Raw genomic sequence first — 20,941 nt, forward strand, 5'->3', positions numbered from 1 at the left:
CTGGCCTCATTATCTGAGTGGGATGTGTCGCTGCCTTCAGCGAAGCTATTATCGGACGTGAAGGGAACTTTTAAGAAGCCATCTCCCTGCCCGTTGTTGGAAGGTGAGTGGTTATCGGTAATTGCAGAGGCGTCGCAGACGTCAAGATGTTCTTCTTTTTTTTGTGTGCCTTCAACAAACGAGTCCATCCCTAAAGACGATTAGAGGTGGAAGAGCGAGGAGGCGATTTCTTTGAGATCTGCTTCCCCGAGTGCCACCATGGATTTCTCACTACCTTCCTTTTTTCCCAGCGCCCTCTGGGGCACGCTGACTAGGTGTTTAATGCTTTGTGATTAACCTCAGTCATCGGCTGGGAGTGCAGGGCTCGCCGCACTCGCCGCACTCGCCGCACTCGCTCCCCCAATTATTGCTCTTTAAGGAGAGTGCGTCGGATTTATGGCCAGCGAGTGGAGGGTAGCATTCCAACAATTACGTCCGGGCGCTGGAATTAAATTGACAATTTGTAATCTTTATTGCCTTAATGTTGCTGCATCCGGGGAGGAGGCCCAATCAGCCGGGCCGAGGCTCGGAGGAAATCAGTTCACAGACTCTCCTGTCTTTATTTCCTCTCTCTCTCTCTCTCTCTCTCTCTCTCTCTCTCTCTCTCTCTCTCTCTCTCTCTCTCTCTCTCTTCTCTTCAACACACTGACATCTTACTTGGCAGATATTTCCATTATCGGAGGAGTGGAACCATTTACCAGGGAATGGGCTTCAGCCATCTACTATGGCTGAATGAAGGCTCATCTCTCTATTGGATGCTCAGCCATCCCCCCCTTTTTTTTTCTTCACCACTCTGGGCTCAAATTAGATCGATGACAAGTCTGAGCAGATGTTCACACAGGGGTCCATGTCCTTTTACTGGCATCCATATCCACTGTTTGCAGCCACGGCCAATGCTAAATGTTACTGATCAAGTTGATATTGCTTTTGATTTGATCACCAAGGAGATTGAATTATTGTATTCAGGTGCAACCTGATTTCCCAAACATCTCAAAGAGGCCATTTGTGTTATCCACTGCATATAGTACCCCCTCAATGCAGGCGGGATTCTTAGCTGATCGTCATAGCGCGTTACATTTTATTTTGTCCCCAGAGGGCTATTGGTTTTATAGCGAGACATAGTACACTACGTGAAATAACAGAGAAAATAAAGGACAGTAAAGAGGAGGGGAGATGTCGAGAAGTGGAATAGAAGTCCAACAACAGTACTCACTGATAAATACAAAGGGACAATGAGTCGAATACACAATCAACATCTCTGCCATAATCGTCATCATCAGTGGCATAGACATCCACATAAACATCACGGTCGACATCATCATCATCATGATCATCATCATCAGCAACCCAAACCACATCATCATGCCATCAGCTCCTCACCACCTCCTCCCTCTGGCCTGTGTTCAGAGGTCAAGCGGCTGTTAGAATGAAGGAGTGATTCAACTTCATACAGGGGAGTGGAATCTGAAATTCAGAGTATAGGGGGGACCGTATAGGATGGCTAGGTCGTGCACTAATCGGAAGATCATGGTTCTCCTTCAGTCCAAGTGTCCTTGGGGCCCAAATTGTGTGCCATGATTGTCTGAATGATTAGAATCTGATGGGCAGGCGGCACCTTGTGTGCACTTTCAGTAGGAAGAGTTCATTCTCTGCTACCCAGGACCTTGTTAACTTTCACTGTCCCGGATAGTCCATCCACCAGTCCACTACACGCTCCCCAGGAAAGTTTGTTTCAAAATAGATATCACCATGAAAACAATAATCTTTGCTATTATAATTTGTCTGAAATAGTAGTTTAAATATGCAAATGAGGCATTGTCTAATGCTAACCTTTGGTGAATTTAGGAGAAATCTACAGACGCAAAGATACAAATGAAGTAAAACAAACACCTGAATGTGTATTTTGGATGTTTTCTTTCCACTAGTCTGAAAGAAGATGGACCAGTGCATACAAACAATGTTTTTGCCAGTGATGTCCCCCCTCAACCACAACTCAGCCATGTTCAATACCTCCAGGACCGTATCGAATCCGCCTTTTATCTCTAAGATGTTGATATTGCTGGATCGAAAGAAAGTTGCAGTGCTCATGGAAGGCAACAACGTCTTGTGAGAATGGCAGTCGGACTCCTTTCAGGACCACAACACTGAAACTACTTCTGTTAATGATGAATCCAGAAAGAAGGTCTGTGAAAACAACATGAGGCCACAAATGGTCCCAAAGTTTGTTAACAGGCCTCCCAAATGGAGCTGGTTCCTCCGTAGCTGTGCTCTCATCCAACCTGTCAGAGAACAGAAAGACTGGCTTTGGTGTGTTTAATGGCTCAATTCCAGGTCAGACAGCGGGACAGTCGTCCTTGTCTGCCAGACTGGCAATCACTTCAACGCCGACAATATTCAGCCAACTCTTCCAGCAAAAACATTTCACTTAAATGTATTAATGCCTTCAGACTTTCCGCAGCTTATCTGTGAAAAAGAGAGAGGCTGTTTTTAATTTCCTGGACAAAAGTGAATCTGACAGTTCCCTGATAAATACTGTAACGTCCACCCATAAAGTGAAACGTTTTACTATAATTGTGCTTTTTGATCCAAGTGTGAGCAGTATTCCAGTAATCACGTCTTTTTAAAATACTAATTTAAACATTACATTCCTGCCAGTCAGTCTGGCAATCCTCTCATACTGATTACCACGTCGCTATCAAGGCACAACTCAGGTCTGGTGGAATCCTCCGTGCTTTCTGTTCAGGACCGATAGACAGCGTCACCGCAAATGATGTTGTCTTTTGGAATTGATGAGGTTGATTAACAACTCGCTTACAGATTATACGTCAGGACTTTTTACCTTCTACGAGCCTCTGATCGTCAGATAGAGTAGGGCTCCTCTTGGCTGCTTCTGAAGTCTGGGCTAAAGATGAAAGGTGACCGGGTTTTTGCTGTCAAGGCCCCCGGGTGCTCGCTGGAGGAAGATTGAGAGGCTGGCTGTCCTCTTTAAAGTCGCTCGCCAAGACCCAAGCAGAAAGGCCTTCCCATAATTTAAATTGCCTGACTTTGACTTGATTTTACATTTATATAGTGTTACAAATAATGGCGTTACTAATGCTTGTCAAGACTATGTTATGGGCTGATGTGTGTCGGACAAACAGAGAGGCTGATGTATAGTGGAAGCAAGCCTTTTATAAAGAAAACAATCTCCAAAATCGATGCTAAACTAGCGTATTCGTCCCTCCTCACCAGGGCATTCTGCTGTACTGTGACTACCAGGCCTCCACCTTCAATGTGGCGATGCTTCCCAGCCGGAGGTTTGAGGCCATGGACCACTTTGCAAAGTGCTTCCTGATCATGCGGCTGGAGGGCAGCCGAGTGGAGGGAGGTCTCAACAAGGCTGAGGGGGACGGCAGAGGCTGGAGGGCGGTGCGAGTGGACTTGGTGTCGCCACCTATGGATCATTACGCCTTTGCTCTCCTGGGCTGGACCGGCTCCAGGGTATGAGGGATTTATACAGTACAGACTGAGCGACAGCTCACTGCAGGTGGAATCCATTGGGTAAAAAATAGCAGAAAAAGCTAGAGACTGATGTCTTTCATGATAGATCATGTCGGCCACCACCATGTAATAGAACAAGGTCAAGGTCCAGGTAGTCTTTATTCTGTCTGGCTCTAAGGAGGCATACATTTTAGACAATAGAACAACCTTCAAAGAGGTTTGAAAGATATGAAAAAGTCAATACAAAGACAAGTGTACAATATTATGTAAAAAAATATCTGATATGAAAATACCTCCTTTATCCATCGGGAAGAAAAAAATGCATCGAGGTCACCCTATTTCCTTTCAGTGCCATAAAACACATGAAGAGAGTGAAATAGATATTTGATTTCAGACTATTGATTATTTTCTTCCACAGCAGTTTGAGAGAGACCTGAGGAGGTTCGCTCGAGGCAAGCGAGGGATGCTTCTGGACAACCACGCCCTGTACGACAAAACCAAGGTACATAGTGCAGCATGAGATACACAACCACAAGGGCCGGTTCATGAGTCAATCTACGGATAACGGGCAAGAAAGCAGTTAAGATTTACTCTTTAAGATTTATACTAGTGGCTCAAACAAAAGCGTACCCATATGACGGACTGACTGAAAATTGTGGTTTATTCAATTGTGGTTATTTAGAGCTGCAAAACGTAATGTTTGTGTCAAATACTCTTGAAAGTTGGCCAAAAGATGGTTTCTGTCATCTTAGTTGGTTATTGTCCTGCGGCTGTATGTTAAATCATTAACTGTTTGGTTTTAATGAGTTATTTGATTCTATAATTGGAGGGTTTGACATCATGATTGACAGCTGCTCTGAGCGAAGTAGTCGTGGAGGCACCTGTGGACTTGTGGGAATTGTATGTAGAGCAGGAATGGGGAGAGTAACTTGAACTTTCCATAACAGAGAGCGTCTGTTTCAACGTCTGGACCAAGCCAACCAACTATGAGATGATGAATTATGAAAAAACTCTTGTAAATAAAAAAAGGCAAAGGTACACGACAGTGTACATCATTATTTAATTAAAGAGTGAAACCATTGCAAATGAAACTCTCCTGTTTTGGAAACGCTCTCAAAACGTTTAAACTAACCATTCTCAATCTGAAATGCAGATTCAGCAACTCCACAGCTCACTTCTGACCTCAAACGCTTTCAGAAACACATTTCTCTCAATAATTTTCATATTATGAGAGAACATTTCCAAGTCAGTCAGCATTTATTGAATCCTCGTTTCTGAATATGAACAGGATATGTTGTAACTCACACAGCCGGCTGTTATGTCTGTGAAAAAGAAGAAAAAAAACAGCCGTTGGACACGACACCAGACCTATCTGAATTGCTGAACAATTTTAGAGGAGCACTGTAGGCGTTTCAGAGAGATATTTAATCCAATCTCAGGGAGGGCACAAGTAAAACGCTTTATACAGTTACTGCAAGTGAAACTCAAAAACCACAACCTCCTCTTCGATTGAGCTTTGAAAAGAAAGAGGGAGATGGAGCGGTTGGATCGTCGTTTCCCACAGAGTTTATACTTAGTCTCCCCATCTGGGTGTGCGCCTATGAATCTGGATAGTAAATTACTGCCAAATCTCTGGTCCTTCAAGGTTCTCCCCCACTAAGCAGAGCAGAGAGTTGACACTGGAGCGAGGACAACGTTTAAAAATAATACATTTTAGCACAGCTCTTAGTGGGAGGCGGGCCGGGCTTAGCGGGCCGGATGCGGTGCACACACACATAACGACACCAGAGTGTGTCGCAGGAACAAAACCCACCTTAATGTCTGTTTGCTTGTTCGCGTAAAAATAATTGCATCGGGGAGTCCAAGGTTCATTTACACATCTCAAAATCAAATAAACCACATCTGACCTTACGCAGAGAGCTACAGCGGAGAAATACTTTTTCACACCACACCTCCTGCGATCTAATAGCCAATTCACTCTCCGCTCCCCTGCAATGCAAGGGTTTTGTTTAGGAACACCTTGTCTTTGTCGGCGTGCAAGTGGGCTTACGTCCGGTAGTTACAAGTCCCATGCAGCGACGGTAATGCCACCCTGTCATAATTAGTGATTTATGACAAAGGGAAACCTTCAGTTATGGCACTTGAGATAAGTTTTGCCACACAAAGAAAGAAGCCTTTCTCCACATGCGACCAATCCAATGGCAGCCGTTTTCCGTTTTTCCGTGCAAAGAGCAACAAGTCGGGGAGTTTGAATCAAGCAAATGCCGAAACGTTTGTCTGCGTTTGCGTTGATCGGTGAAGCCACTTTCAGTGTTTGTATCAAATGCCAGTTATTTGTATGTCGTACATCAACTGGAGATGCACAGGCCTCAGCTTTGTTTATGGCACTCTGATTTACAGCGATCAGACAGACAGACCCACTCCTGAAAGCACCCGTGTGTGAGAGTAAACTTGAAGGAAAAAGGCTCGACATCTTCAGCTGCAGAACTCCATTATTTAGCAGGGGAAACTTTATAGCACTGACAAGACGACAAAAACAATTCCGGGGAACCATCAATCTTCGTGACTCCGAGTCTAGCGTTTTACCAGTCGCCCTCGACACTTTTCATTGCATCCTTGTAAGGCAGCCAACGGCTCATTTCCAATGCACGGGGAAGAGCGGTGTGCCGTTTGAGCGACGAGCGTGGGGCGGGAGGAGGGAACGTGGCGGGAGGAGGGCGCGTATCGGGGCAGCGGATCGACAGGGGAGACACCCTGTCAGTGCAGCGTCCCGTCAGCCAGTCCCCCAGGGATACACAGGTCAGAGTCGTACGGGATCGTCGGGTGGCAGCTTCCTGACAGATTTTATACACAACCGGCCGACTCAGATGGTGTTTATTCAAATGCAAGGGCAGAGCCAGGCTTGCTGACAGCGCAGCCATCCGTGCGCTTGAGCGGACGGGCCGGAAATCATGTGCAAAACACAGACACACACACACATTCTGAAGAAAACTTTGCACGCGAGTCTGATGAGGTAAGAAGGCGCGTCGAGCACTTTGAAGAAGAGCAGATCATTCTTGAAAGGGAGCGCAACAGGAGATTTTAAAAGTGCAGGGAAACGGGCCGAGATATTCACACACACACACACACACACACACACACACACACACACACACACACACACACACACACACACACACACACACACACACACTCACTTAAGCAGCCCCATCATTTCCCAGGCCCGTTTCAAGGTCAGCAGAAAGCTTAACGTTGTACATCCGGACAGAATCGCGCAGCAGTGTGATCCTCCGCTCCACATCACATCGCAATTAACGTAATGAAGACCAATTAACTGTCCTGCCGCCACGGCCTGCACTCAACGCTCACTCAACACGTTTTTTTTTCAGCCGCTCATCGCCATTAATTGGTCCGACGGTGGCGCTTTCATCTTCGCAAACCCGTCTAATTGGCCGGTGGATCCGGAGAGATTGGGCGCCGAGTCAGAGAAACAGGGGAGCGATGAGGACTGGTGTCTGATTAGAAAGGGGAGACATCCCCGCTAAAGACGGTCATTTTAGAGGACTTAAATCTTGTCGGCCTCAGAAGCTCTCGGCGGATACAAGCCGTCTTTTTATAAAATGCTTAAAAAAAGATAAGAGGGCTAATACTCAAGCTAATGATCTCCCAATTAAGGACAGGCTCATGGGGAGTCCTCGTCTCGCCGTGGGAGGGAGCTGGACAACCGTCACACGGACACACACCGATCTGGGATTCATGCACACCAAACATGTTGAAGCATTCACTGTCACACAGACTGCCTGCACCGGTGTAAACATCGTCATTGGAAACACAGGTGACACCGGAGGAACAGCAGCGAAAACGGCTGAAAGTGAAGTTTCTGGCCCATAGTGGGAACATTATCGAAACCAATTACGGGGAATGACCCCACAACACGGAGCTTTATGGGTGCCAGGAGACGGGTGTTGACACACAGGAGTTCCTCGCTTCTCGTAAAGCCTCGCATAACATAATGAACAGACCATAGGCTGCGCTGAGAATATGGGCCGAGGAGCCCGGTTCTCAGGTCCCTGAAAGGGAGCAGTCACGTTGAGATGCTAAGCCACGCTGGTTCTCCGGCAAATCCTTTCAACTGGCAGTTACCAATACGTCAGCTTCTTTTTAAGCCGACAGTCAAGGTAATAAGAAGGCCCAAGAAGAAAGTAAATCACAAACTGAAAATCCATTTCCCGTTTTCACTGTTTCGGAAGAACCATTGTGATTAGGCAGGTTGTCAGAGAGGCAGTTTTCCCCTGGTCTTTTTGTTCCTTGTAGTTTTCTGTTATTCGCTTGTCGCATACAGGTGGACAGAGAGTGAAAACAGCAGAAAGACGTAATCCGACATGGAAACAATCAGGTGTTTTATATATTTTTTTTATTTTATTTCTGCATTAATAGTAGAATGAACAATTTCCACTTAGTGCTGAAACAATTAGTTTATTTATTCATTAGACGGCTGACAAAAAGATAAATCTCTTGCAATTTTGACTGTCGATTAATTGTTTTGTCACTTATCAAGCAAAAATGTCAAACGTTCTCTGGTTCTGGCTTCCGATTTATATTCTTGGCCTTGACACATTTTAATCTGAGAACAGAAATTATTGTCCGATTTTATTATTGAGTTTTAAATTTAAATAACAGATTTTTAATGCCCATGGGGGCAGCGGAAATATGTGACCTTTTGTTGAATTGGCAAACTAGTTTGCAAACTAATTTGGAGTTGTGTTTCTGGCCACCTCATGAATGTAAATCCAACATTTCCTCTGTTTTAGCTCTGCTTTTGGTCTCAACCAGCTCCTGAGGGAAGCACATGACTCTTTAGAAATCTAAATGCTCCACTAAGTTCCCCAGCTGGTCGCTTACTCTGTCCGCGTTCTGTCTGGTGTTAAACATATAGCAAACAGTGGGTTTTTGGAGATCTTTGCGAGAAACAAACACCATGAGAGCGGAGCGAGTGAACATGAACAGTAAAGCGGCGGGTGTTGAGCAGCTGAACAGTGAACCACAACTCACTACAGAGCTCCGTAAAGCCGAAGGAAACTGAGCGACACCTTTTTTTTTTTTCACATTGTGAATCGTTACATTGCTGTTAAATAATGATAGTTGTAGCCCGTGTCACACTGGGAAACACCGCATGCTCCCTGTATGAATGAATGCTGTAGCAGCAGACATTTTGACTCGTCATAGTAGGGAAAGCAGGTGTTACTGAAAACATTCACGCTGGCTCTGTTCTGTCCAAGTGTCTGTCACACCCTGAAACTGAAGCAGCTGAATGGAACTCGACCACAACTGATTTTATCATTCACACCTGTGCTTTTCCTACCGTGACTTGTTGAAATGACCTTTGCCCTCATAGTTTTCAGGTAGCAACGACCCCCATGTTTCGTGGTCCTGAGCCCAAATTCCAGTGGGGGGCCGTCAGGGCTTGCTGAGCTTTTTTTTGTCACTCTGGTACATTGGGTGGCACCGGCGGTATGCACCTAGTCAAGTTGCGAGCCACCACTTAAACTTGTAGAAGAAGAAGAAGCCGCGCCGCGATCAGCTGTTAAACTAAATAGACAGAGCAGGCATAGGTACCAAATCCACGGCCCGCCACTGCCAAATTCAGATCTTGATTTACGAGAAGAGAAAAAAAGAGTGTTTTTTCAAACAAAGAAGCCACTAAGTCGGCCACCGCGAACAAGGAATCATTCACACCCCGGCGTGATCGATACGGCCGCACCTCCGCTGTCGGTTTGGGTTGGGACACCCTGCGAGCAATAACTGACATCTAGGCGTCCTCTGGAAATACTCTGCTGACTTGGAGTGCCACAGGCACTTACAACCAGCATCAGTGTCAGGCCTCCACGGTTGAATTTTAACTGTAGGTCTGAGGTGCCGTGCGTGTGTGTCCTCTGCTGTAAGTTTGAAGGTTTGTGATAATTAATACGTGTAGCGGTCTTGATGAATGAGGACAGGTGGAGGATTTCATCATGCCCAGACAGAGTGACTCCCTCCCTGGGCAGGAGGGATCCATGACCTGCACAACACCTAGAACAAAAAAAACACACTATGTGTGTGGCAAGATCTACCCTTGAAATTCATTCTGTGTCCATATTTGCGTGCGCAGCGTTTGAGTTGCTCTGCTGATTCCAGGCTGCAAACCGGCCCCAACAAAAGAGCCCAACTGTTAAAAATACGCCCGTACAAATGCAGATCCTTGGTCATTTGTTCCGCCTGTTTGTGCGCGCTTCCGCGTGCATACATTGTACGCTATATACTGCGGGTGTGTATCAGTATGTGTGTCTCTCTCAGAGGGTAATTACTCTATGTCATCTGTAGGAGTGTGATTAATGAGGTTCTGGTCAAAAGGCAGCGAGCGTAGATGTCCTGGCTTTAGTGCTGAAGCACAGTTACTGATATGAGAGGACCATTCATATTCTCCCCTGACACTCCTCCGGCTCTACACCACACTCTGATGAGGAGTTCAAGGAACCCAATGTTATCCAATATACAACATTTTGCCTGTAATATCAGTTATAAAGATACAAAAAAAGTTTTTGACATCTTAGAATTCAAAAATCTACTGTACACTTTAGATAGTTTTCCCCCCATTTTGTTATTACGATTATACATTTATTGTGTAATATGTAGTATATACCCCGCATTGTTGATTCTTTGAAAACGTCTGTGTAATTTCAATTAACAATAACAATCTATATTTACAATATTTATAATGTATAAATATGGAGGAAATATTGTTAAATTGGCTGAAGCAAAAAACAAATGGAAGTAGGAAAGTTACTCTGCTGCGAGACTGATGAGAAATCCTCTGAGGAGAATTTTGTATGACGAGCAGACGATAAGGAACTAATCCTTGTTTGCACAGCTGATGAATGGAAAATAAGAAGTGGTGTAACATCACGTCAAGTGCTAAAAAATCAAAGTAAAATCTACTCTTTTCTGAATGAGACATGTTGCTTCATCATGACTTAATATTATTTTGCACACCCTTTTTCAGAAGGTATTTCTGTACGGCACTCATCTAGGATCTACTGTTCGCCGAGGTAAGAGGCCTCAGGATTTCTCATCAATTTAAGAGCATTTTTAAGCAATGAGAAATTGAATACATAGCTTTCATCCTTACATTTATGAATAGTTTTTTATTTCACTTTTAGCAATAATACAGACCCGGACTAATACAGATTGAATGCAATATATATTTAATCTAATTCTATTTAATTAAATGGTATTATATTGTTCTAATCTAACGACCTGATAATACTATTTAATGCTCAAATACTAATAGCAGGAAAGGCTTTAAAAAAACAAACAAACCTTCAAAGAATTCTAGATCAGTAAAAGGTTCCTGTCGATAATCTGAACATAAACCAGCACGTGAAGTTCAAATGTGTGATCCAAAGAAAATTAAATGTGCTGATTTCACGGGGAAGAAATATACACATTACATAAAAAGCTCAATTCAAACAGAGTTTATTGGTTGTACCAATATTACGTTTTTTATGTGTTTAAAAAAAAGGCCCATCTGTTAAAACATTTAAAGAAACATGAAAGTCCACGGGAGATTCCTTTTAACATTTAAAAAGTACATAAATGAACACCATTCTGCGGATTGCACTCCCAATTTCCCTGACGAGCATAAAATGTTTACTTTAAAAAGAGATCACATGGAAGACCGTTTCTTTCTGGAGCTCCACCACTACTTCCTCTCTCTCTCTCTCTCTCTCTCTCTCTCTCTCTCTGTCTCTCTCTCTCTCTCTCTCTCTTTCTCTCTCTCTCTCTCTCTCTCCACCGGGGGAAACAGCAGAATTTAATACGAAGCTCACTGTCAAATTACGATATTTGGGATGTAGAGTGCTCACAGCTCTTTTGACCCCCCACCCTCTGAGCAGTGGATGAGTGGACAATAACAGGGCAATTGCACTGGGCTTTGGGGAGCGGCGGTGTCGAGTGCTCCCCTTGCCGGCCGGCTGGCCGGCTGGCTGGCTGGCTGAGGACGGGGGCCGCCTGGAATGGAGCCCCTCCCCCCCTCATCTCAGCGAGCAGCGGAAGGAGGAGGAGCGGTTTAATTTAGCGGATGGTGGCACATGGGCCCTCGGGGCGTCACATACTGTAAGACACACACCTACCTGAGTGCGCGTTGTGACGGACAAGCGAGCCGAAGAAGGCGCGGCCCCCGTCCTCCAAACATCCTGGTGGCAGGCTGGGAGAGCTGGGAAATTAGTCTTTTTTTTTTTTGTTTAAATGGAGTGATGGGAGTAGGTGGGGCAAGGTTGTTCACTTACCGTTCACATTTGCAAACGTTTCTCCTCAACCTTGGTGGCACGTCTGTTCTTACAGTATGAATTCTAATTAACGGAGGCAGATGAAGAGAAGTGTGCGTTTGGAAAAGGGAGGGTTACGTCTCGGTGTTTTTCAAGGTCAGAAGTTGACCCAGTTCATTCAGCCCGTAATGTGTGGCTATAAGCTTTCAACCGAAGCCATCCCATTATTACAATATGCTATATAGTAAATTAATCTTTGTGTTATGCCTCAGCACCCTCCGTGTGTACGTCCGTCCGTTCCAATCTCATGAACGCAATATCTCACAAACGCCTGGAGGGAAATTCTTCAAGGTCACTGTGACCCTTCCCCCCCACCCACCTTCGTCCCATTTACAGGTTATATGGCCAGTGAGCTTGAATTGATAGCAATGTGGTGGTCAAAGGTCACTGGCCTCACAAAACCCATTGCTCATGAATTCATATGCCAATTATGCCAATTTCACACGAATAGGATAAAAGGATGAAGTGATGACATTTTGGACAGGCATGGATGGGAACTGCAACGTGCAAGGAAGGGATTCTAGTTGGGGATGATATGAAGACGGGGGGTTTGGAGAAAAATCCAGAAAGGAGATCATGGCCGTCGGGGAACACAGTGGCAGCGTTCTCCAGAATACGGAGTCACACTGAAGGTTGCATCCCAACCGCCAGCCCCTCTGCCTTTGATCATGAAAGAACAAATATGATCCCGGACTAATTTGAAACACGCGGCAATTTCATGCTACTTCAGTGCCATTTGTGTTTCCATTAGTGTGCCATTAGCGGTCGGGTTTGATCCAATGCAGCCCACGATAAGCAAGGAGAACCTTAAATTATTCCTGTTTTGTTGCCTACATTTTAAGAAATCAATAACAAGGAGCGCAAAAAGAAAATCAAATTGCTAAAATAAAAGCATGGACCATTTGTGCTGTGCGTCTTGGTGATATTCATTGTGTCAGTATGGAAGCATCAGCCAGAGGGAAAATATTTCCTTTGTCTTACATGGATACAAATGATATGTAGCATTTCATTAGGCACACTAAGTGAATAACAAGTCGAATCATTGTCACTGTTTATTATTGTTGCGGAAGTGGAGTATTCCAGGAGCATTGCTGGTAATTGCTACACTGGGTGTTTTCAGCATCAGAAATTCAATTTCAATTCAGTTTATTTTATATAGCCCAACATCACAAATACAAGTTTGCCTCGGAGGGCTTTACAATCTGAACACATGACATCCCTGTCCTGGGACCTCACATCGGATCAGGAAAAACTCCCCCAATAAAGATAGTAAAAACCCTTTCACAGGGAAAAAAGGGGAAGAAACCTGAGGGAGAGCAACAGAGGAGGATCCCTCTCCCCGGATGGAAAGAAGCAATAGATGTCATGTGACCAGAATGAATAACGTAACGGAGTTACAGCACATTCAATGGATATGACAGGAATAATTCATATAATGAGTAGTATGCATGGTCCATGATCCAGATAGCCACGATCCATTAAGCAGAAGGAGGTAGAGAGGAGGGGCATCAGCAGGGCCATGGCAGTAGGCAGGACCGGTTCCAGTCAGCCACGATCCATGGCCGGGGTCCATGGCCAGGGTCCTCCCCCCTGTTTTTTTTCTTTTTTTCTGGGCTTCCTCCAGTATGTTGATGTCCTATTTCACTATAGTCTTTGTGCCGTTTCTTAGCACTTGATCGTGCACTCAGTATTGGATTGCGCTCTTTTTTATTTATTTGTATCCACATAAATTGGTCAATAACTCAGTGCGGTATGAAGTATAAAGGTTAGACATAAAGAACAAATGCATGTGGGAAGTGAAGCTCCAGTCTGAAGCTTGTTTACAACTTGTAACTCCTTTCGGTCTGTGAGAAAAAGGTAATGGACCCATACAGCTCTTTTCTAGTCTTCCGACCACTCAAAGCACTTCAACACTACATTACATCATTCACCCCCTGATGAGAGGAGATACCATGAGAGGAGCAATTCAGGGTTAAGTGTCTTGCTCAAGGACACATCGACATGGGTTAGCGGAGTCAGGGATCGAACCGCCAGTCCTCTGATTGGAAACAATCAGGTGTGAGCAGGACGACCCTGCTCACCACTGAGCCATAGTCACCCACAACTGTGCGTGGTGGATGTACTGCGTCAAGACACCTTCAGAGGTGTTCATATCACTTCATCATTTCAGAGGTGTTCATATCACCTTCAGAGGTGTTCATATCTCTGCCAGCCAGAAGCGTTGCGCATCCAACATGAATTGTTTACGTTAGGAACCAAGTCAGCGTTGATTTATTTGTCCTTACTTTTCCCTGATCCATGAGCTCGTACACACAAGAGCAGGCCTCGCGCAAGTCTTTTAACGACAGACACGCCCCCTTTTTTTATTTAATTTGTTTTCTGACTCCCCATCTGGTTGAAATATATGGTGATGGAAGGTCTGAACAACTAAAGGATCGCAAATTACTTTCTTCGTTTTCTTGAGAGAGATTTGTCTATTTATGAGCCGTTATTCCTCCCGTTAACTTTGTATTACGGCTGTAATTAAAGTCTGTCAGCAAGAAACACTTTTTACATCATTTATCTTCTTTTCCATTCAGTCACGTGAGGCAGACAATTCCAGAGCGTCGGGTTGGATGAGTTTCATAATTAAGATTTTCCTCAAAACATTTAGCCTAATAAATAATTTCCAATGTTCAATAGACACCGTAATGGTATTCTGGGTTATTTAATAATGACTTCAAAATGAGAACATTTGAATACATAAAGACACAAATAATGAACACATAAGACAAACGCAATCTTCCAGTAGAAATCGATCTTGTGCTTATAAACGGCACACAAAACCCAGTATAAATAAATAATGCCTTTTGTTAAAAGGTAAAAGGTGAGGAAACGTGAATGCTATTAACACACTCCTCTCTGCAGAAATCAGCCACGCTCCACTAAAATGGTCTCTTCCATGGTTTTTCTTGTATATTGTATAATGCCCTTGGAAAGGCCTTTGTGACTTCTCTGTGCAATACAGTATATAATAAAAATTCTTACTTACTTTATCTGCGTAAAATAGTGCATCAAAGATCAAAGACCATGGCTGCAACTTGTTTAATGTTGTGGCACCAAATACAAGTAATGTTCATTATAAGCCCGTAGTGAAGCGTTCATATTTGATATAGAAATTGCGTCACCAAAAGGTACAGGCCGGCTCACCGTAGGACATGTTCTCTCTATATACACATCAACATAAATACAAACGTAAACACATATGGGCGCTCGTACACACAGACACGAGAGGAAAAGAGAACGAGAGGGAGAGAACGTGTCAAAGGAGAACCTTCTCTTTACAAGCGTCTGTCGTCCTCCACTCAGTCAGTGAAACAGATCTCTAGATATACAGCTACTAGAAAAGTTTTTTTCTCTCTCTCTCTCGCGGCAGGTTGTGTCGGGGTAAAACCACACTTCTCTACAATCTTCAGTCATGGGGCATCCCGCTGCGCGCCCTGCAGAACAGAGCCCTTTGTCCCAGAACAGTCTCACACAAAGTCAAGTGGGATCTTTTGTGGAACATTGTCGTGCATCACTGCAAGTTAAGTCACTGTTTGGAGAAATGGCATCATTTTTGCCAAAAAAAAGAAGGAAAAAAAGAGGAAAAAAGCGTCATTGCCATGGGACCAGGATGTAGAAATTTCATCATCATGACGGGAAACATCCTCGCCGTGGGATTGAACAGTTATCACCGCGGATAGAAATGTCATCACCGTGGGTATCAATGTCATCACCTCAGGTAGAAACGTGACCTCAGGTAATACTACTCACTGCGTCCCCTATTCCTGGTCATATATCATTAAATGGTGCAATTATCTTTTGCGGAGAAAACTCACAGAAACATTGGACAGCGATGTGTCAGCGCTTTCCAGGAAAAATTGGGCAGTTCATAAAAGTAGAGCGATATACTGCATGAAGACATCTTGGCGCAGAGCAGAGCTGGATGAGGAGTTGCTTCTTAAGCTGGGATCAGACTCCAGGATTTAACGAAACTCAACATATCTCATATTTACAGGCTGCCCGCTCCAGATTTCTCTCATAAAGCCTTGTCTCGCGCTCCAAGAGAAGCTCCCACCTAGCCGTGAGATAAGGACGGGAAATTACAGATTACAAGATTCGTTCGGATTTGGAAAATAGGATTTGGGAAAATTGGACCGTCTTGAATGTTGCCAACATGTGCATTCTCGCAGTCTGCGGTGACAAACTCAAATCCAGCATGGAGCTGGGCCAGCAAGAAAATCACTGCAGTCACAATTCGTGGAGGGAAAGTGAAGTGAGAAAATGTGGATGACAGACTGGCAGTGCAGGTGTGGAAACCAGGAGCTTTTGGTTTTTACTGTGAAGACAATTGTCTCCTTCTAAAGCTGGTGTTAGCTGTGACTTCTCTTTTCAGTTTTGTTATTGCTTTGCTACTTCCTGATACCATGCTAGGGTGTGCTTGGAATTAACTGTTGTCTTGGCCCCACTCCAAGATGGTGAGAGACGCTATGCAATGTTGAAATAGGGATAACTGCGCACACCAGGACAGTCTATTCTTATAGGCATTAATGTGTTGCTCTTGGTTACATAAAAGTAAAGTGACGGAAGTAGTTACTTTCACCAAATTTGCAAATTGCCAACAGTAATTTGCATGCAAGATCATTTTCCTCATTTTGTTTTACGAATCAAAATAAACACCATACCTGCCACCCACACACAACAGTAATTTGTGAAGCCTGTTGCCGCCGCCATTTGAAATCGGTCTGAAAGCGATGCTGGTAAATTGCTTGTAAAACGGACAACTGGCTAATTGCTGGGTTGGTAGGGGACTTGTGTTTTGGAACCTTTCAAAAGTTGTCAGGCGCAGGCCCCAATACCAATGTCAAAAAAGTGTTGACGAAGAGGGTTTGAATGGATTTCCTAAAAACACACCATATCTATACGTAACAAGTGATTCCTCCTTTTTTCTACAAGTTCAGCAACACGTGTCAATTTCAAATCACAACATGCATTAATTTTTTCAAGTGAAACTTTAGGTTTAGAAATGGATTTGATTTGGGTTAAACTACGGAAGTTAAAAGACAAACAAATCAACTTTGACTTCCCGCTTCACACGAGGTACGAACAGCGGTCTCCTGCGTGAAAGACCGGTTGTTGTTTGGCCCTCCAACCCTCTATGAGTTTGTTGTAGACTTTATACTTCCTGGATCATCATTACGCAGATTTCATTAAAATTATTTAGTGGGATATCTATGAATTACAGCGCGTACATTTTTGTAGGAATGGCAACAAACGCTGTATGAGCCTGATCACTTCATCTTGCACCACCATGAGGTTTACATTTGTGCTTCTGAATTATTTGGTGAAACCCAGATTTTTTATCTAGAGACATCATCCGGTCCATTTTTGTAGGCACTAATACAGCGAGTGTTAGGATGCTAAAAGGCGAAACAAAGATGGTGACAAAGATTTTTTTTCTCACTTAAATTTGTATTCATTTAGACATATTAACATTATACATAGAAACTAAAATGAGGTATGTCAGACAATACAATAAGATCCCACATAAAGGGAAAAACAATAATAATGAGAAAAAAAAAAGAAGAAAAAAAACTGCACCCCTCCTCTAATTTTTAATATAAATCATTTTTTTCCATGCTTTGTCAGTTGTGTCTGGAATCTTCTTGACCCTGGAAATCACATTTTCAAATGCAGCTGTTGATCCATTCTTTGAGCATGGGCATATGTGGGCTCTTCCAGTTTCGCAGAACAAGCCTCGCTGCCACCATAAAACCTGTTAATGACGACGTGATCTCTGCTTTGGTGAGACCTGGTGGCACAAAACCATTTGTCTAATTGTGGGGATTCTTTGACACACTTTAGATGCCCAAAAGGGAAACCCAACCCTGTATCATTTACTATTTGCAAACGAGCTACTGTGTGTATTGTACATCCTCTGATACATGCAACAACGTGTGCAATTTCCACACACTACTAAAGAAAGGATTACAGTGACTGGGATTAGAGCCAGATCTAGTCGATAAAGACTTGATCATGTGTGCCACAAAGGTGATTCCCACCATCGCAACACTGGAGAGCAACACGCTAGAGCTGCTTGGCTTTTCGAGGTGCTTTTCTTTTCGAAATGTTTGTTGCGTGTGTAACTGCCCTTTGAAGATGAACACGATAGATATCGTGGCTTGGGGCATAAGAAGCGCGATAACATCACAGCACAGTTATGTGATACAACAACCAATTTGATCCTGGCCACCACAATCCCCTGAGGTCAATCCCATTGCACACCTTGGGATGAACTTGCTCGGTTTGAAACAGCGGGACGCTCCCGGTCCCATTCTGAGTCGCCGGCGTGCGGCGGTGTGGCAGTAAATGTCAGCGCCAAAAAGGTGGTAAAAGTAACACTGAACACCGGTTTCTTTCTTCTGGTCACTGAGGGAGAATAGAGTGCAGGAAGGACTGGTTACTTCACTGAAACGACCATGTCGCGATTGTTGCATCCTCAAGCAGACATGACTCTGTCTCTTCTCCTTGGCAACTTTCTCCATCAGTGTATCACGTTTGTTTGCCTCGACATGTCTGTTCTTTGTTGGTTTGGGCACAAGTTCATCATTTTCCTCTCCAATAGCAGCCACTCTAATAGTCTTTGCTTTTTTTCGAACTTGACAACTTGTTCTTTCTTTCCGTTTCAAGAGTGTACACCGCAGTCATTTTCTCAAGAAGGACTTCATCCGTCACTTCCGGACTTTGCAAGAATGGCTTCATGTCTGTTCGAATGGTGTCATCCTGTAGACCAGTCATTATCGTTTGGAGGAACTGATTTTGCATTAATTCTGAACTGTACTTCAAAACAGACTTGACTCTTTCTGAAGCAATGGCAACTTGTTGTCTGAGGTCCATTGCTCTCATCAAAAACTGTATGGGCGTTTCTTTAGGCTCCTGAACTGCACGTGTGAGGGCGTGGTATAGCTCTGTAGCATCCTTTTCAACATAATGTGTGCGTAGAATTTGCCTGAGCGCTTCCAATGTCAAATCCACTCTGTTTTCAAGATAACTCTTCAGTTTTGTTCCTGGAGCTATGGCTTGAATGACAGCTTCGACGACTTCTTCCTCATCATATCCTTTTTTCAGTGCCCTTTCAATTTGTCTTTCCAAACTACTGTAGGTTAGTTTATCCTTTTGATTTGGTTCTCCAATTTGTCCGATTATTTCCAAATCCCTCCTGTACAGCGGATGAACATCAGATATCTTCTTTGATTTAGCACGTGGACTTTCATCTGTTTTCCTCATCAGCAGGTTTCCCCATTAGCTTGCCAATATTGTCCTTTAGTTGCAGTAAAAGACTCATGCCTGCATCTTCTCTTAAAATCACATCATCTGTTTATATGTGTTGCAGAATAAGCCTCCTCAACCTGCGAGGTATGTCTTCATCCTCTTTGTTCACAGTAATGCCGAGGGATTCACATAATGCATGCAATTCTGGTGCTTTCAGTGTTAGCAATTTTTCTTCTATCTCTGCTACAAGACTTTCCCATTCCGCGGACATTTCTTGCACTTCCGACATGATAGAAAACATGTACCTTCACTGTTTCGTTTGTAGCTCTGCAGTATTGACGTTCAGCAGGCTTGGTTAGCCGCTACTGTTAGCCCTTGCCGTGCGCTTCGTCTTGACTTCTCCTTCGTTGGGGTAAAAACTGATGAAGACCGGGCGGAAACACCAGTTTTATGTTGCACCCTCAAGCAGACATGACTCCGTCTCTTCTCCTTGGCAACTTTTATTCGCCTCGATTCAGGACATCACTCGTTCCACACACCAACAACGCCGGCGCGAACCGCCATTTACCAACGTAAACACTACGGGACTTCCGTCCCTTTCTTCCGCGTTACGGCGCAGATCAATGACATCACTTCCGTATCTTAGCCATATCTATATACAATGAAAATAATAATATATTCATCTGCTTAAACCCATTGAAGCTGATCTTAGCTCCTTTTAGTGTATCTAATCAATATGCAAATTCCCAAATAGTTCTAGGGCACAACACGATCCCATGTGGAGGTCCTCCCTGGAAAAGATCCTCGGAGGGAAAAAACAAAAGGTGGCAAGTATTATGGCTCAGCTTGCAAAAGACTAAAATCCTGCTTGATAAACTATAAGTTCCATGGCAAAGAAAAATGTTCGGGGTGTACTTTGTATCTTCAATGTCACCTTTTCACCTCCCTTGCGCAGTTCAAATAGCATCTGATCAAGACAGACGGAATACAGATCGCAGCAAATACCATCAGATCTTTAATTACCTGGATAGCATATCCAGCTGCAGATTGTATTACCAGGTGTAAATGAGGTCTTTGTATTCTTGCCAAGAAATCAGTTCCGTAGGGACACTATAAATTCTGCGTTTTAAAAGCAAAGAGAGCTCTTTTATTCTCACTTTCATTCATGCTCATACAATCCCTGCACACGTCGGAAACCTCCGGGTTTGAGCATTTATTGCAGCACTTCGGCAAGGTTTTTATCTCTCGCTGATTCATTTGCTTCCAGTCCATGTGCAGGTACTATAATCAGGATCACCTTGTACACGACTGGAGGGCCTCTGTCGCCTCTCCGTCTATGTGAATGCCATAACCGCGCAACAGGTCCGAGTGTCTTCTCGCATTTATTCTGATTAAGAACCCTGTTCTCCTCCGAGGGTGCTGCCACTCAGCATTACAAAAACGGGGGTGCTGGTTCGCCATAAAAGCCTGCACACATTTCTGTTTTCTTTTTCTTCTTCGTCTGCCAGTCAAAATGGGGTTCAAGGAATTTTTCACTTCAGGGATTTGCTTTGATCACGCCAGTTTGGACATTTTCCCTGCTATGTCCCCGAGTTGGTCTTGAAAGGCTCTGACTGTAAGACGGAAGCCGAGTGGAATGATTGCAGACAGGTAAATCAGCATGTGTGTATGATGGATTATACAGTGACAGCATTCGTTGAGTGTAATGTGAAGGTGTGTGCAGCGACGTCTAGTTCCGCTCCCATGTTTTTCTTACCAATCCCTAG

The 20,941-nt window shown here is 44.0% G+C and overlaps 1 protein-coding gene across 1 annotated transcript in view; it reads left to right on the plus strand.

Moving 5' to 3' along the window:
* Positions 1-20,941, plus strand: part of dntt (deoxynucleotidyltransferase, terminal) — a gene marked incomplete at both ends in the record, with an annotated part of 73,837 nt that overhangs the window by 39,992 nt on the left and 12,904 nt on the right. The window contains 2 exons of the mRNA XM_079229310.1: positions 3,271-3,519; positions 3,938-4,021. Of these exons, the coding sequence (XP_079085436.1) occupies positions 3,271-3,519; positions 3,938-4,021 (333 nt within the window). The remainder of the gene's footprint in view (positions 1-3,270; positions 3,520-3,937; positions 4,022-20,941) is intronic.

This window comes from Taurulus bubalis (assembly GCF_910589615.1).
Source record: "Taurulus bubalis genome assembly, chromosome: 14".
Taxonomy (NCBI): Eukaryota; Metazoa; Chordata; class Actinopteri; order Perciformes; family Cottidae; genus Taurulus; species Taurulus bubalis.